Here is a 17,029-nt window from a genome sequence, read left to right on the forward strand (position 1 = left end):
TGTTACATGCACATTACATACATGTACATTCAGGGATCTGGGGGAGTCCCGGGGAAGAGTATCGAACCTTGCCCAGGTTTGGTCAAGTTAGACTTCCCTGCCAGAGGAGGTGACATAGAAGCCAACACTCAAAATGAGGAGAAGCAGTTAAGAAGAAATGGAAATGCCTTCTGGGCTTGGTCAGAGATCTGGAAACAAAAAAGATGGGAGCCCATTGGGAAGCTGCAAGCTGGTCACTGTGGAATGTAAATAGAGAGTGTGTGTGTACGTGTGCACACAAGTGTGTGTGTGTTGGGGGGGAGTAGAGGATAGAGGTGAAAATGGGCTGGAGAAGCAGGGAGTGACCAGTCAGACCCAAGCCTTTGACCCTCTCAGTAGTGCCTACTCAGCCCAGCCAGACCCGAAAAGCCTGCTCCCAGGAGTCTGTGCCTAAGGCAGATGACGTGTCTTGGGGAGACTCACCAAGTCTCTTTTGAACACATTTGGTAGAAGAAGCAATCCTATAATTACCGTGGTGATAATTAGAGGAACTTCCATTGCTTCTTTCAACAAACATTGCATAAAACCCTCTCACCTTCGGGGGGTGGGGGGGTGGGTGGGGAAGAAGCCAGGCATCCCTTGTGGGGGAAGCCATTGCCTGCATCTATCTCCTGCCAAGGATACCTGACTACCCAGCTGAGGCCCAGAGGTGCAGAGATACACCTGGGATGGCTCCAGCTTGGAGCTGAGCCCTGCTGGCAGAGGGACTGAGAGTCACTCCCCAGGTTCCCCAGGCTGAGCAGACTCTAGCCAAGCCACAGGCTTCAGATTTATTTCAGTCTGGCCTTCAAGCCTGCAGAGATCCTGCCCAGGACCTGGACGTGCCTTCTACATCTTGGCAACCTTGGCCTGAGATCTCAAGCCGCTAATCTCTGGGCTCATGCTCCGTCTTCCTAGGACCACATACACAGGGTCTCTGTGGCCTGGACATGCTCCTAGCCCCGTCACATGCTTTGGTTTCTTATACAATCTGCATTCACATGTTTACCGAAGAGACATCTTGAGGGCCTCTGGTTTAGATGGAGAGAAGAAAACTTTCTTCTCATTTCTGACCCCATACCTTCACCCCAACCTCTTCTCTCCCCTTTCTTTCTCTCCCTCCTTTCTTCCACCATATTTTTCTCAGTGCAAAGAATGGTCCCATTGCTTCTGGGAAGACCTCGACTTTCTTTCCTCGGCACTTCGTGTCCCATCCACCTGATACCAACTTTTCACTTGGCTTTGCCGTTAATGACTCACTGGGAACTAAAAGCCAAGTGAATTGCTCAAAGGTTCTGTGTCTCTTTTTGTCTGATTAGTGACATGTCTGGTCTGTTTTGTTCTTAGCTTTCCAGACAAGAAGCTTCTGCACCTCTCAAAGCCACTTGTACCAATGGCTTCTGGCCTTTCCTGAGGGGCCTGGAGCCTCACTCATGCTCCTTTGAGACTCAGAATGACTGTGTGTCACATTCAAGGGGATATTGGCGTTCTGTAAAAACACCTGGCAAAGCTGTAAGAGCTAAATGAACAGTAAGAATTTAGGCTCTCTGCCTTCCTATCTCCCCATGATATCCCTACATCCAGTGCAATTTATGGCTGGGCAGATATTTGCAGGCTGGTATCTTTCTGTCAATGGTCAGAGGAAGGACACCTGGTGGTCTGGTATTTTCTTAGGGCCCTGCCTCAAACCCTCTTTGGGACTTTGATCTTATCAGCAGGCCCTTTCCCAGGCCTCTCTAGTGGAGCTTCAGGAAACATGTTGAACCTGACTTGTCCTGGCACCTGGCAGTGGAGGAAGGAGGAAGAAGGAGAGATTGCTCCTGAAGGAAAAGTGTACTTGGCTTTCTCATTAATGGGTTCCCCTTGGGGAACAGGCAAGCAGCAGAGGCACGGGCAATGGCCAACTGATCCATTTGGAGATAGATTCAGGGTGTGGTTTCCCTGTAAGCCTGGGCAGGCCCTGGGAAATTGGAGCAGAGCTAGATCACGGCCTGAAATTGGGCAAGCTGCAGAGGAGCCTGAATATGCTGGTTTCAGGTGTGAGAGCTTTGCTCCTGGTGGAGACTGGGGCCCTGGGGGCTAGTGTGTCTGTTGCCCAAGCATGCTTCTCAAACCTGGAGCTCCACTGATCATTTTCATTCATGAACACAGTAACCGGCAAGGAGGCTTACCTCGGCCCTTCAGAACCTGGCTTCACTGCACCTTATCAGTCCCTTCTTTCAATACTCCCCAACACAAATCATCTATCCCACTCCTGGATCCAAGTTCACTCCAAGCCTTCACATCTTTGGGCCTTGCCTCACGCCATTCTCTCTTCATAGAATGCCTTTTCTCCTAGTAAGCCACTCCTGGAGAAGCATCCCTCAATGCCCAGATGCTCAATACATCTCTCTCCTCTCTCCTCCTATGCCCCAGATTCACTCTGTTGGTCTCTGATCTAGCTCTATTATGTTTACTTTGTGCCTGCCTCCAGGCATGCCGATGGGCAGTTCCCTGAGCTTTTTGCTCCTGCATGACCAGCTCCTTCTCATCCTTCAGGTGTCAACTCAAATGTCATCTCCTCAGCTAGGTCTTCCTTAACTAACTTATCTAAAGGTAACCTCCATCCATACACACTCTGTCCCATTACCTGGAGTTATCGTCTTCAGGAAACTTAGCATCTGGAATTATCTTCACCTATATGTCGGCCTGGACTATGTCTCTTCCTCTAGAATGTAAGCTCTTGAAGGGCAGAGATCCAGCAGAATCATTTGATACATGGTTGGTTCCCAATAAATATCTGTTGATTGATTTTATGAAGGCAAGTATGGGGTATTCGAGTTGTCACCCTGAGGACCTGGCACAGAGCCTGGCGCAATAAAGGTTGGCTGCATGGAACATTTGCTACACGAATGAATGAACCAACGAACAAACGAACCAAGGGATGCAGCGCTCCGACTGCGGACTGACAGGTTGACTGACACTTGGGGGACCCTCGGCCCGCACACTGTTGATTGACGGCTGACAGCTGAGTGGCAGCCAACGGACGCGCATCGGGGCTCCTGATTGGCTGGCGGCTGCAGCCCCTTAAAGGGGAAGGGGAAGGGGCCTGAGGCGACCGCTGCGCGTGAGGAGGAGGCGGCACCAAGCGACGGGAGGCGGAACCAAGCGACGGGAGGCGGATCAACCGCCAGAAGCTGGGTGAGCAACAGTCGCCTCGAACCAGCGAACCGACGTCTCGCGCAAGGGCCCGGCGCGAGGGGCGGGGCGCGCGCGTCACGTGAGCGTGTTTTGGGCACGTGACCCGCGCGGGTCCAAGGCTGGCCCCCGCCCCCTCCTCTCCTCCCCTCAGCGGGTGTGAGCCGAGCTGCCTCGCCTCACCGCCTAGCGCCCCCCTCAGCCGCCGCTGCCGCCGCCTCCGCCCGCCGGCCATGTCCCTCGGCCGCCGCCGCCGCCGCTCCAACGCGGCGCTCCCGCGGCCCAGCGCGCAGTGAGCGCGGGGCCCTCTCGCCGCTCGCCCGCCCCGGGGCCCCCTTGTTCTCAGCGCCGCCGCCGCCGCCGCCATGTTGGGTTTAGAGCCGCAGCGGAGCCGCCGCCGCCGCCGCCGGTGAGGGAGGCCGAGAGCGGAGCCCGCCCCGCCCCGGGGCCCAGGGAGCGGGGCAGCCTCGGAGCCCGGCCTCTCCCCGCCAGCCGCCTTCCCGGCCCTCCCGCCGTGCGAGCCAGCGAGCGAGCGCCGGGCCGCGGCCGCGCCTTCCGCTCCCAGCCCGAGCGAGCCCGCCGCCCGTTCGTTCCCCCGCCGCCGCCGGGCCCGGCCAGAGCCTGCAGCGGAGCCCACGAGAGTCAGCGCCATGGCGGAGCAGACCTACTCGTGGTGAGTGCGGAGCTTGGGAGGCCGGGGCGCGGCGCAGCGGGGGGGAGGGGGAAGAGGAGGAGGAGGAACAGGTGCGCGTTGGTGGGGGGGTGGGAGTTGGGGGTGCACGCCCCCCTCGTCCCCACCAGAGGGGGCGGCTGGCGCTCGTGGAAGGCGGTCAGTGGCCGGGGACCCGGAGTCCAAGACGGGGGATGGAGGCGGCGGCTGCGGCGGCCGCGGCGGATGTCATTTGGTCATGGGCGGAGCAGGTGATGGAGAAGGGGAGCCTGACCCCAAAGGTGGGAAGCCCACGGATGGGAAGTTGAATCTCGTGGGCACCCCGGGACTGACTTGCGGGGGTGGTTCTTGGGCAGGAGGGTTGGAAGGGTGGGCAGAGGCGGGCCGGGGCAAGGGTGGGCCACCCAGCTGCGAGGAAGCTGGTGGGAAAAACAGGTGATAAAAGGCTGAACTTGGAAGTTGTGTGAGAGGAGGAGCCGTCTAACTGGAGCTGCTGCTTAGCACCTGGCTGGCGAGTGAAGGGAGAGTTGGTGGGGTGGGCAGAGGCCCGGGTGTGACCGACGGAAAACAGCGGAAGGAGGGAGCGTCTTGGGAACCATGGAAGGGAGTCCCTTGTGAAGAGGTTGGAAGGGGATTCTGTTTGAATAACCACGTTCTGGAAAGGAAGTCGTTGGTGGCAGTGGGGCATGAGCAGAATCTTTGTGAGGGTTGGTACGCTTCTTCAGAGTTTAAAGTGGTCTGCTGCCCTGGATCAGGTATGGAGATGTAAGATCTGCAAGTTATGTCCATTTTTATGGGACTTCCAAAGTTATTAAATAGCTTGTTAAGGACTGAGAAGTGTGCTATGTAGTTCATGGAGTGAGAACTTACCTATCCTGAGAAGGAAGTGCAGTGTTTGGGGAGAGGGGGTGAGAGGCTTCTCTTTAGCATGTGGAGGTGGAATATTTGCAGGAGGGATTGAAGGAATGATGATAGTTTCCTTGAAGAGTAGAAATTGGGTAGTGGGGAGGAAGCAATAACCCGCGGGTGAGAAAGGAAGAAATGGGATGGTAGGTGTGGGATGGGAAATCTGGTTTGCAATCTAGAGAGATTGAAGATGGTTTACTCTTTGAAGCAAACGTGGTTTGGGACAGAATTGTACTCTTTTCCCTTGTTAGAAAAGAGAATAATTGAGTGGGACGAGCATGGCTTTTGGAGTTGGAAGGCTTTGTTTGGAAGTCCTGTTCACCACTGAGTTTGTAACTGGGCAAGATAGTAAGTTCTCCATTCCTTTTCCCTTACCTATTAAATAGGGGAATTGCCTTTTTCATAGGTTGTAAAGATTAAATGAATAACTTTACAAAGCACATGGCAAACTGTAAAGTGTTACTTTTTATTACATTATAGTTGGGAACAGCAAAGAAATGGGTGATATGTGAGTTAGGGGAACAGCAAAGAAATGGGTAATATATGAAAATAAAGAATGGTTTTAGGTAAAGGGCTTTAATGGAGTGGATGCTTTGTGGTGGTTGAGGTTATGATAGCTAAGTTAGGAACTCATTGTGTCTTCACATACGGAAAGAGGATTGCTGATGGAAGATCATAATTCAAAAGGGAACTTCAGTGCTCAAAAAGAAGATAAGTGAGAGTCTGAAAAAAAGTAACACTAAAAGAAGAATTAAAACATTGGTGAACAGTTGTGACTGCAAATGTATTTTTAAAAGCGTTAACTAATTGGATAGTTTTGAGCAACTTCTTAGGTAATATGGAACACAAGATTACAGTTTGAGCTTTCTTATGCACATATCCATAACTAACTTAACTAACTCATCTTGAGCTCTTAACACTAACTGGCCCAGCTGAGAGTCCTGATGGCTGCCCTTCTGCTTTTACTGTGCCATATAGAGACTGTGGATGGTTGAAGGAGTAGACACTGGCCAAGAAGTGGGGAAAATGAGAGGGTTTTACTAGTTTGGCCACACTCTGTATGTGATGTTGGACGGCTCTACTAGTTAAGGTGGGACTATTTTGTGAAGTTTGGTAGTTTATAATATTTATCCTACTGAAATACTTCAATCTCAGCTCCTTTTGCTAGAGAAGCTCCTTGAAATCAGAATGCTTATTAGCTTCTCACCTTTAGCAAGTTTTGAGATGGAGAAAGTTTTTGCATCATCTTGAGAGAGGGAGGTGTATGAGGAGAGAGGATTGGGAAACCAGGCAGCTTTCTAGGTTCTGATAGTTACCATAGGTAATTATCCATGTAAACTATAGGTATAATTCTCACCAGTCCCTGAGGTAGGTGATCATTCTCTGTTTTATGGAGGAGGAAACTTAGGCTCAGGAGGCCAAGTGATTTGTCCAAGATACTTCACCTGTGATGCTTTATTTTGTTTGACACAAATTCTCCCATCATTGTTTTCATTCTCCTTGTAATATAAGTGTGGAAAAAGGTATTCCAGAAGTACATGTGAACTGAGCTTTGGATTATCTCTCATTTTTCAATATCTTTGTCACTGTTCCTTTGGTTTGTGTAAATAGGAGGTTTTTTTTTTTTAAACGGACTTGTACTTCATTTGTATGTTGCCTTTAGGAAAATCAACCTCGTGGGGACTGTTGTGGCAGTCTGAGGTATTGTCTGAGGATCGAGTCAGTGAAGAATATAGAAGGTAGATGTCAGAAGAATGAAAATAGGTTCCTTAGGATTTTCTTTTCTCTCTCTCTCTCTTTTTTTTTTTTTAAACATTTTATTTTTAAGAATCTCTACACCCAACATGGGGCTCGAACCCACAACCCTGAGATCAAGAGTCACAAGCTCCACCGACTGAGCCAGCCAGGTGCCCCAGGATTTTCATATAATAAGATATGTAAATTCTAAAGCAAAATTGGCCATGAGGTGGTAATTGTTGAAGCTTAGTGATGTAAGGAGGTTTATTTTATTCTGTATACTTTGACGTGTTTACATTTTTTTTTTTTAAAGATTTTATTTATTTGAGAGAGAGAATGAGATAGAGAGCATGAGAGGGGGGAGGGTCAGAAGGAGAAGCAGACTCCCTGCTGAGCAGGGAGCCCGATGCGGGACTCGACCCCGGGACTTCAGGATCACGACCTGAGCCGAAGGCAGTCGCCCAACCAGCCGAGCTACCCAGGCGCCCTGACGTGTTTACATTTTTCATAATAAAAAGTTAATTAAAAAAAAACTTCTACACATTCTGTTCATGCTGTTTTCTGGTTTCTTGGGCTTGCTTTCTGTGTTGGGAAGCCAGAGTGGGTGTACTGAGTTAAGAATATGTAGGTTATGACCTGATGAATGAGGGGGCACAAGCCACCCAGGTAGTTGGCAGGTAGCTTTCTCAGCATCTGAGCTCCCACTTTGGGGAAGTGAAATCCCAAGGGGTCACTTCAGTTGAAGGTGCAGTTTCAATACTATTACCCATACAGTGGAAGTACAGTAGTCCCCCGTTATCTGTGGGGTTTACATGCCAGGATCCCAGTGGATGCCTGAGATTGAGGGTAGTACCGAACCCTATATATACTGTTTTTTTCTATACATACATGCCTGTGAGAAAGTTTAAATTAGAAATTAGGCCTCATAAGAGATTAACAACAAATAAAACAATTATAACAATATACTGTAATAAAAGTTACGTGAATGTGGTCTCTCTCAGAGTATCTTATTGTACTGTATTCACCCTTCTTGTGATGATATGAGATGATAAAATGCTATGTGACTAGCTGAAGTGAGATGAATGACCTAGGCATTGTGGTGTAGCATTAGGCTACTATTGTAACCTTATGACCGTACATGAGGAGGAGAATCATCTGCTTCCAGACCAGACTGTGGTTGACCCTGGTAACTGAAACCATGGGGCCCAGTGAGCCAGGGAGAGGGCAGTCTTCTGTCCCAGGTCATGAACAGGAGATACAGAGTAGGATAGCAAACACCTATTACTTACAAGGTGATTGGTGTGGAGGTCAGTAATTTGGAGGGCTTACCTCTAATGGTTATTTTTTTTTTTAATATTTTATTTATTTATTTGATTGAGCGAGAAGGAGAAAGAGAGAGTCCAAGATGGGGGAGGGTCAGAGGGAGAAGCAGACTCCCCGCTGAGCAGGGAGCCCGATGCGGGACTCGATCCAGGGACTCCAGGATCATGACCTGAGCCGAAGGCAGTCGCTTAACCAACTGAGCCACCCAGGTTCCCCCTCTAATGGTTATTTTTAAAGGTGCCCCGGGGAAAAGCAAAGCAGGGACTTGTGGTGGGCATCCTAAACTCAAATCCTTATCTAAATGTCCAGACTCTGGGTGTGATTACAGATATCATACTGTAAAATGGCTAGGCAGCAACTCTGAAAAACAAAGTTCTTGTCCTCGAAAGTTGTTTTCCTCATCACACTTTCTTTCTAGGAAATTCTATCACAATCCCATTACCCAAGGGTTCACCTGAAATTCCACGTAGCTGAGAAGCATTTTCTGATCACCCCAACTGAAAGTGATCTCTTTGTTGTTGATACTTGTAGTCGTCTGCATCTTTCCTTTACATGTGTGAATACCTAGCTTCTTCATTAGATTGTAAACTCCTTGAGGGTTAAGGACACTGTTAGACTACCCTTTGTCCTCCCATATACTTAGCACATTGTCTTGCCCATAGCTTCTACTTAGAACATGCTGATTGAATATGATAGATTTTCAGGGTGGTTCATCCTTTGTTGAAAGAATATTTTAAGTGTAAGGGAAAGCTACAGATAGATGAGTGTTTATTATAATCCTTATGCTTATAAAAGAGAGCTTTTGGTAATTTAGTTTCTTGATGTCACAGTGCTGTAAGAATGAGTAATCCCATCCTTAGTAAAGTTTTAAATAAAAGCTATTGACAGATGAAATTAAAATAATTGGTAGTAACACCACAATCTTTATCATGATGTAACCACAAGATTCAGCTTGTATACTTTTTGCTTGTATACCGAGGAAGTAAAAGAACGCCTGTGAAAACACAAATAGAAGGTGCAAACTAGATTTTTTATTAATTTGAGAAAAACACCTTGTTTGATAGATATTTATGAGCAGTTGTTTTAGCATAAGTTCTGTGGGAAACAGGACTTGTCTCTTTTATTTTTTTAGGAACTTCTCTCTTGATGGAGTCAATGCAGTATTTGAATCTTGGTGGTAAAAATGACTTATGTTAGGGTTAATGTTGGTGTAGAGGGAAAAGGAAATAAATACATGTGAACTTCATCGGGATGAATTTTGTTACCAAAGTAGTATCATAATACTTTATTGTGTGTTTTCTGGGTGCTAGGGCTTTAAAGCATTGATAAGTAAGGAAACAGGCTCAACGAATTGAAGTAACTTGCCAAATAACATGTAAATGGTGAAAGGGCTCAAAGTCAAGACTGTTTAACATGAAGATTCTGTCACTGAATCTCTCTACTTCCATTTCCACAATCACAAATGTAAGCCAGCCCATCTTTTGCTTGAGTTCCCTGTTACCTCCTCACTGGGTCCCCCTCTCATTCTCCACATGGTGGCTGTTCTCCTGAGTGGACTTCTGACTAACTCAGATGTGCCTGTCCTCTGCTTAAAACTCTTCAGTGGTCACACTTGCAATAAAATCCAGGTTCTTCAGTAGGCTCTTCACAGTCTCATCTTGTGTGTGTCTCTGAGGGTTGACAGACAATAAACAAACTAAAAGTTACATGGGTAAGAATCTTTCTATTTTGGTACTCTCTCCAGTCCCTGGCATGTAATGGGTAGCTGGTAAATATTTACTGAACAAATGAATGAGAACGCTTCGCCCTGGGCTATGTATCTTAAGATATCTAAGGATTGCATTATATTGAGGTAATATACTGTGATGATAATGGGCTTTATCCTGCTAGGTATTTGCAAATAGTGCTACACCTGAGAATGAGAAATAACACAGATCTCCAGAACTTTATGGAAGTCCCTTCTATGCAGTTACTGTTGTGTGTCATTGTATCTGTTGTGATCATACCTGTTTCTTTGTATCTTGTGGTCTTTGCATCTTTCGCAAGTTTTTCAGAGAGAAACTATTTAGTTGAAAGTGTGTGTCTAGCATTATAGATGTTAGATTTGCTCACTTTTAAAACATGTTTTGCTTATAGTTAATGTGCTATAATAATGGTTTGGTGATGCATGATTCAGACTGAAATTAACCAAAACTAAGACCAGGAATATGTACTGAAATCATTTTCCTTAGTATTTCTTATGAAGCCTGGGGATGGGGGAGAGGGAAGCTGGAGAGAGTGTAACCATATCAGCCTATAATTTGCCAAGTGGTATTATGAATTAAAATGCTAATGTCCCTGCATTTCTTATAACAGATTTCTATGTGACCATTTATTTTAGAGATGACAAATGCCATGAATTGAGGTGTTATGGAGTTCTGTATAATTGTATTTTACTTAAACGTTAATAACTTATTTTTATCATTCTCGCGTTTCATCAAACTATCTCATGGAAAATCAGGGGATGTCCTAAGAGGAGGGTGTCTAGCCAAGTGCTGTTGGCTACATTTGGCATCTGAACTTTATGTGATTGCTGTCCCTGGCAATAGAGCCATAAGTATGACTTGATTTATTAAATTCTAGAATATATTTTCTGGAGTTTAATGGTTGCTTCTTGGGAGTTAAAGGAAAATATTGGTTTTATTTGTTGTATGTATAAACCAAATTTTTACAACTTTGCAACAAGTTTCTGTAATATTTTCCAATCCTCACTTAAAAGGTTAGAGGTAGAGTGCTCCTCTTCTGTAATTTTAACCTCTGAGGTGTCTAGAGGGGCTCCAGGTGACCAAATTCAGTTTTATAGAGAAAATCTACAGTTAGTCCTCATGATCCTCACAATGAATTCTTACCTCCCAGATTTTATTAATAGGTCTCACTAGAGCCACAACTTAAAACAGACCCACTCATTAGCTATGATTAGACTAGATTGAGTGCCTGTGAAAAGTTAGGTTTGAAAATATTTTTAAAGTTAGAGACCTAATAGAAAATCCCATTTCTTGGTTTTTAGGTTTTACCCTAACTTGGTAAGAAGAGTTGATAATCTCTGTTTTGGAGTTCTGGTATTTATAGTTGAAGAACCACTAAGGGATAAAAAATCGAAGTGTGCTAAAGTAGAGATGTGCTCTCCTTGGTTTTTACATGTTCGTGAATTGTACTGAATATAAGTGATTGCTCAAAAAGTGTTCGATTCTGCCAATGCCACTGATTAAATTTTTGTTTGAAATTGAAATTCCAAAATAGGATCTAATTCTGTTCTGGTTTCTTTGAATTGGGAAAGTTTTTGTTTGAGGGTGATTTCCATCTCTGATGAACTGTGCTCTAGGATTGTCTTAGTCGCAGTATCGTGTTCTGTTACAGTGGTTATGCCTGTCCTACTCCAAAGAGTTGTTGCAAGGGTTCAGTGAGATAACATATGTGCAAATGCCTTGTAAATTGCTAAGTGAAATATAAAAGCAAGGTATTTGTGCTTTACATTGTTAGATCCAGACAGGTTCCAGATACAGAGTTCCTCACTACAGAAATGATTTTTCTCGTTTCATAATATAACCAGCATTTAAACTTTGAGATGTCCATTCTAGTGAGAATTCTTTTGAGATATCCAAATAATGTCATATAAAAAGAAAGAATAGTTTGCAAATTGTCATTAATATTGTTGCCTTTGAAATGTACTATAAAGCCATCTTCTTTTAGTCACATTTCATAGTCCAAAAATAAAGAAGAAAAATCGTGAATTGAATAAAACTTATAAGTTTTTCCATAAAAGTTCTGTTTTGATCTTTAGAAGGCAGTTTCCTTCAAATGAGGAATGAGAACAGTGGTATGGATAATCCTACTCTTTTCCTGGTTTTCTTTGGAATGCACAGGATACTCATACCCTAAAATGCCCAAGGAGGGGCTGTTAGCAGTTTCTTATCTGTTTCCTTACCCCACACCACGTCTGCCAGGCACACCCACTTCCCCTCATAGGAGGGCCTCAGACTTTGGCTTCACTATTGACCTAAATAGGACATGTGCAGCGAAGTTTTAATTGTTTCCTTCAATTTGGTTATACAGATATTTTGACTTAAGTACAGTGCTTGACTTTGTTTCCTTGTTTTAATTTTTTGCCCGAGTTGTCTAGCTTTACTTTCCAAACTTGTAAATCTTCGGGCTTTGCCTGACAGCCTTAACTTTTAAATCTTCGACTACTGTATGCGCTGCTGACTCACAAACTCCTCGAAATTTACATTCATTTCTCAAGAATGCCTGAAAAAATACTGTTGGGGGCGCCTGGGTGGCTCAGTTGTTAAGCGTCTGCCTTCGGCTCAGGTCATGATCCCAGGGTCCTGGGATCGAGCCCTACATTGGGCTCTCTGCTCAGCAGGAAGCCTGCTTCTCTCTCTGTCTCTCTCTCCCACTCCCCCTGCTTGTGTTTCCTCTCTCACTGTCTCTCTCTGTCAAATAAATAAAGAAAATCTTAAAAAAAAAAAAAATACTGTTAGAGGTAAAAGTTAGTTTTAGGGGCACCTGGGGTGGCTCAGTTGATTAAGTGTCTGCCTTTGGCTCAGGTCATGGTCTCGGGGTCCTGGGATTGAGCCCGGAATTTGGCTCTTTGCTCAGCAGGGAGTCCGCTTCTTCCTCTCTCTCCCTCTGTGTGTGCTCTCGCTCTCTCTCAAATAAAGTCTTTAAAAAAAAAAAGTTAGTTTTAGAGATTGAATTCTCTTACCTCTGCATTGATTAGTGCAGGCACCAGTACCTTAAAAGTATTAAGGTCTGATACCTTAAAAATATTTTCAAACATAACTTCCATAGGGACTCAAGTCTAGTCTTGCTACAGAAATGCTACCTGGGACCACTGTGAGGCTAGTGAGAGTTAAAGATGTGAGATGGGGTCAGTTAACCAAGACGGAGAGAGTAGCTCTGAGGGCAGAATGGAGGCCTGGAAGTTGAGGCTTGGGAAACTCACAACTGAGAAATGGGAGGAAGAAGAGGAGTCAAAGGAAGCTCCATCAGAAGTAGGATAATTAGCAAAGCTCAACGACGATGAAAGAAAAGGCACAGAGAATTTTGGAGGGGGGGCAAGAGTGTAAAAGGCAACAGGGTTCAAAGAGAATGAAGCAAAAAACAGACTGTTGAATTTGCAAAGGAAGTCATTAGTGAAAGTGCACTAATAAAGAACAGAGTAGTGAGGGTGAAAGGCAAATTAGGTCAGGGTAATGAAGAAATAAAGGCATCCTTTGGGTACTGGCCATTTGTTTGCAAGATAAGATGAGAAAGAGGTAAGGAAAGAAAGTAGGATGCTTGATATAGACAGGGCCATAGTCTTCTGGTTTTATTTTAATTTTCTTTGATAAGGGGCAGAATTGTATATTTGAAGCTAGAGAGAAGGAGAAATTGATCTTGGAAATACTTTTTTTTTTTTTTTTTACTGTAGTTTAAGTTTAGAGATTTTTATTTGTTTATTTTAATCATGGATTTCAGTTAGGAATTTTGAAGGGAACTTAATGGGGAATGAACACTTGATGTGTGTATATTTAGTCTTTGCTTCGCTTGGTCTTTACATTGCCACTAGTTCAGATTGTATTGCTTTTGAAGGTCTTATTTTCTGTTTTTTTTTTTTTTTTTAATTGTATCAGTATAAAATCCAACCTCTATGGTCTGACTTTCGAAACAATCTTGCCTTGTAACCCTACTTCCCTATATTTTCTTTAAAATGCTTGTTATTTCTGCCAAACTGGGTTACTCACTGTTTCCCCTTTTATTTAAGCTGACTCCTTATACCTGGTTAGCCTTTCTCCCAAGTCTCTAAATACGTAAGTCCTACACATCTTTCAAGGTACAGCTGAAATGCTGTCCTCTTGTTACGGAACCTTCTGATTGGCCCAGGAGAAATATTCTTCTGATGTCTGTAGTTCTTTATCTGATCCTGTCATATGGCAGCACTTTTATGATTTTTCTGACCTTGTATTGAGTATATTGATGTGGCTATCTTCCCACCTTCATGAATTCTGTAAGGATAGGATCAGAATAAGTAATTTCACGGTGTTAAGGACCTACACATAGTAGAGGCTGAGATTTTCCTTTTTTTTTTTTTTTTTTTAAGATTGACTACTTCAGAGGTGAAATTTGCCAGGTGCTGGATTTTAGAATAGAATGTCACCTTAAAAATACAATGACAGGGCACATAGAAGAGAGAATACTTAACCTAGTATCTCACAACTCTTGGAAGAAAATACAAAAGTAAAATTGTTACTGTGAAGTTGGGTCAAGGGTTGTGGCCAGATTGGCCTAACTTGCTAATATCCATATAGCACCTTGAGAAGGGAAAGTGGCTCAGCCCCTGAACCGAACACCTAAGGGAGACATTTACAGAGGACCACAGGCTCTTTAAAGTTGTCATCTTCATTTATCTCTTCTTCAACCTGACCACAGACCAACTGCTGCCAATTTATTTATACTTTATCTCCCAAACAGGCACTTTGTGATATAGATTATTTTTTTAAAGGGGAAAAGCTCTGCCTTTTGCGGGGGGTAGTTAGGGGAAAGTTTCAATCACATGCTCACGTGAAATATTTTGCAGGAAACTTCCTTTGAAGTATGAGGAGCAATAAGCTATATGGAAAGTAGCTTGTGAGCAATTTAACATTTTCTATCTCTTGCTATTTCAGAAATTCACATTCCTTGTATATAAGCTTTTGTTTAAGGAGCTAAAATTTTTTTAAAAATAGAAACTTATTTTGCCTTCATTTTTTCCCGTATTTCTAAGTCTATTTTCTCTTTTAACTCATTTCTTTTCTTTTGTTTAATAATTATAATTCAGAAAGGGCAATTTAAAAAAATCTCTTGGCCTGGTGTGTGCATATTTTAAATTGTGTAGATACAGCAGTGCCTCAGTCTTAGGTCAGAATTAAATAACCTGGTCATCTGAATAGACATAAACCAGAAGTTTGGGGGATTAGAAGTTGTTTTTGTTTTGTACCTTTGCATGCTGTGCAATGGTGAAAATAACCTACAGACCTAAGGGTCTGTTATTTGTGGATAGCAAAGGGTCTAAGAACTAAGGCCAAAGGTTATCAACCAACTTAGAACAAAAGGGAATAACAAGTAGAAGTAGGAAAGAACAGTGAATAGCAGATGTAATTGGACATAGAAACAAGGTGAAGGTTAGAGACTCAAGCATCAGGAAGCTCAAATAATGAGACCAAATGGAAAAGATAGCCAGCTACTAGAATAGGAAACTCAACGAGAGTCATCATGTGGCAGAGGTGCAAATGGCCCCATACAGCTCTGCAAATCTAGCTTTGTGCTTCAGTGTAGACTTAACCAAGTTGATAATGAGTCAACATGTGGTGATGAGGCAGTCTTAGCCTGTCCCGTAGCTCATCGAGAGCTCCTGGCTTGGGTGTCACAGCTGGAGACCTTGGAGACATTCTTAATCCTCATCAAACAAGTCAGTAAGTCCTGATGATTTTATACATATAAAATTAAAGAAAAAATTTCTCTCCTCATTGTTCCTGGATGACCCTTCTTTGTGTTCCCTTAGTACACTGTACTTACCTCTTTCAATTGTTCTTTGTTTCCTTGTTTCCTTGTGAAGTATTGAGGACATGACTACATTTTTGTTTGTTTTTTTTATTCTCAGGGGTTTGACACATAGTTTATTTAAATAAGTATTATTCCAGGGCGCCTGGGTAGCTCAGTCGGTTAAGCATCTGACTCTTTGATTTTGGCTCAGGTAATGATCTCAGGGTCGTGAGATTGAGCTCTGTGTTGGGCTCTGCACTGGGCATGGAGCCTGCTTAAGATTCTCTCTCTCCGGGTGCCTGGGTGGCTCAGTTGGTTGAGCGACTGCCTTCGGCTCAGGTCATGATCCTGGAGTCCCTGGATCGAGTCCCGCATCGGGCTCCCTGCTCGGCAGGGAGTCTGCTTCGTCCTCTGACCCTATCCCCTCTCATGTGTTCTCTCTCTCTCATTCTCTCTCTCTCAAATAAATAAATAAAATCTTTAAAAAAAAAAAAAAAAGATTCTCTCTCTCCCTCTCCTCTGCCCCTCTTCCCCACCCTCTCTCTCTCTCAAAAAAATTTTTTTTTAATTTTTGAAGAATTTTTAAAAGATTTTATTTATCTGATGGAGAGAGGGAGCACAAGCAGGGGGGAGCAGCAGAGGGAGAGGGAGAAGCAGACTCTTCGCTGAGAGGAGAGCCCAGTGTGGGGCATGATCGATCTCAGGACCCTGAGATCATGACCTGAGCCGAAGGCAGACGCTTCACCAACTGAGCTACCCAGGTGCCCCCCCCAATTTTTTTTAATAAATACATATTCTGTATTTGATTTTTTAAAATAACTCTTAAAGGGGTGCCTGGGTGGCTCCATCATTAAGTGTCTGCCTTCGGCTCAGGTCGTGATCCCGGGGTCCTGGGATCGAGCCCCACATCGGGTTCCCTGCTCGCTGGGGAGTCTGCTTCTCCCTCTCCCACTCTCCCTGCTTGTGTTCCCTCTCTTGCTGTGTCTCTCTCTGTCAAATAAATAAATAAAATCTTTAAAAATAAATAAAATAACCCTTAAAAAAGTAAAATTAGTAAGATGGAGAAGTATGTTGCTCTCCACTCTTAGTTTAAGAGCTCAAAGGGACAAGTATCAAATATCATTTGAGGCCTATAGCTCACTCTTTTATGCTAAATAATTGAAAGTATAATTGTTCAGGATGTTAGACGAGATCTACCTTGATCATCACTGTTTAATTTATGGAACCTCTTCAAAATACAGTGGGAGTATTGGTTGCTGTATTGGTTAGCTGTTGCCATCTTAATACTGCATAACAAATTATCCCCACATTTAGTGGCTTAAACTAGCAATCTGCAGGTTGGCTGGGCAACTTTGCTTCTTGCTTCAGATCTGTATGTCACCTGGGTGGCTCTGCTTCATGTGTGTATATTTTGGGGCCTAGACTGAATGGGCAGCAGCACCCAGGGGAAGTTCTTCTCATGACAGTGGCAGAAGCATAGGAGGGCAAGTGGAAACCTACAAGACTCTGGAGGCTCACACTCAGAACTGGCACACTGATATTTCTGGTTCATTCTTTCAACCAAAGCAAGTCATATTGTGGAAACCAAAGACAAGGAGCCACAAAACTAAACCTTGCCCATTTGTGGGAGTAGCTACAGAATCACAGGGCTAAGGA

General features: G+C 44.2%; 1 protein-coding gene across 1 annotated transcript in view; it reads left to right on the plus strand.

The window, feature by feature from the left end:
• Positions 1-3,328: 3,328 nt before the first annotated feature.
• The window catches only part of SPPL3 (signal peptide peptidase like 3), a 134,925-nt gene continuing 121,224 nt past the window's right edge, over positions 3,329-17,029 (plus strand). Inside the window, exon 1 of the mRNA XM_006737782.3 lies at positions 3,329-3,868. Within this exon, the coding sequence (XP_006737845.1) occupies positions 3,846-3,868 (23 nt within the window). The 5' untranslated portion in view covers positions 3,329-3,845. The remainder of the gene's footprint in view (positions 3,869-17,029) is intronic.

Source organism: Leptonychotes weddellii, chromosome 13 (assembly GCF_054177405.1).
Source record: "Leptonychotes weddellii isolate Sample4059 chromosome 13, ASM5417740v2, whole genome shotgun sequence".
In the NCBI taxonomy this organism is placed as follows: Eukaryota; Metazoa; Chordata; class Mammalia; order Carnivora; family Phocidae; genus Leptonychotes; species Leptonychotes weddellii.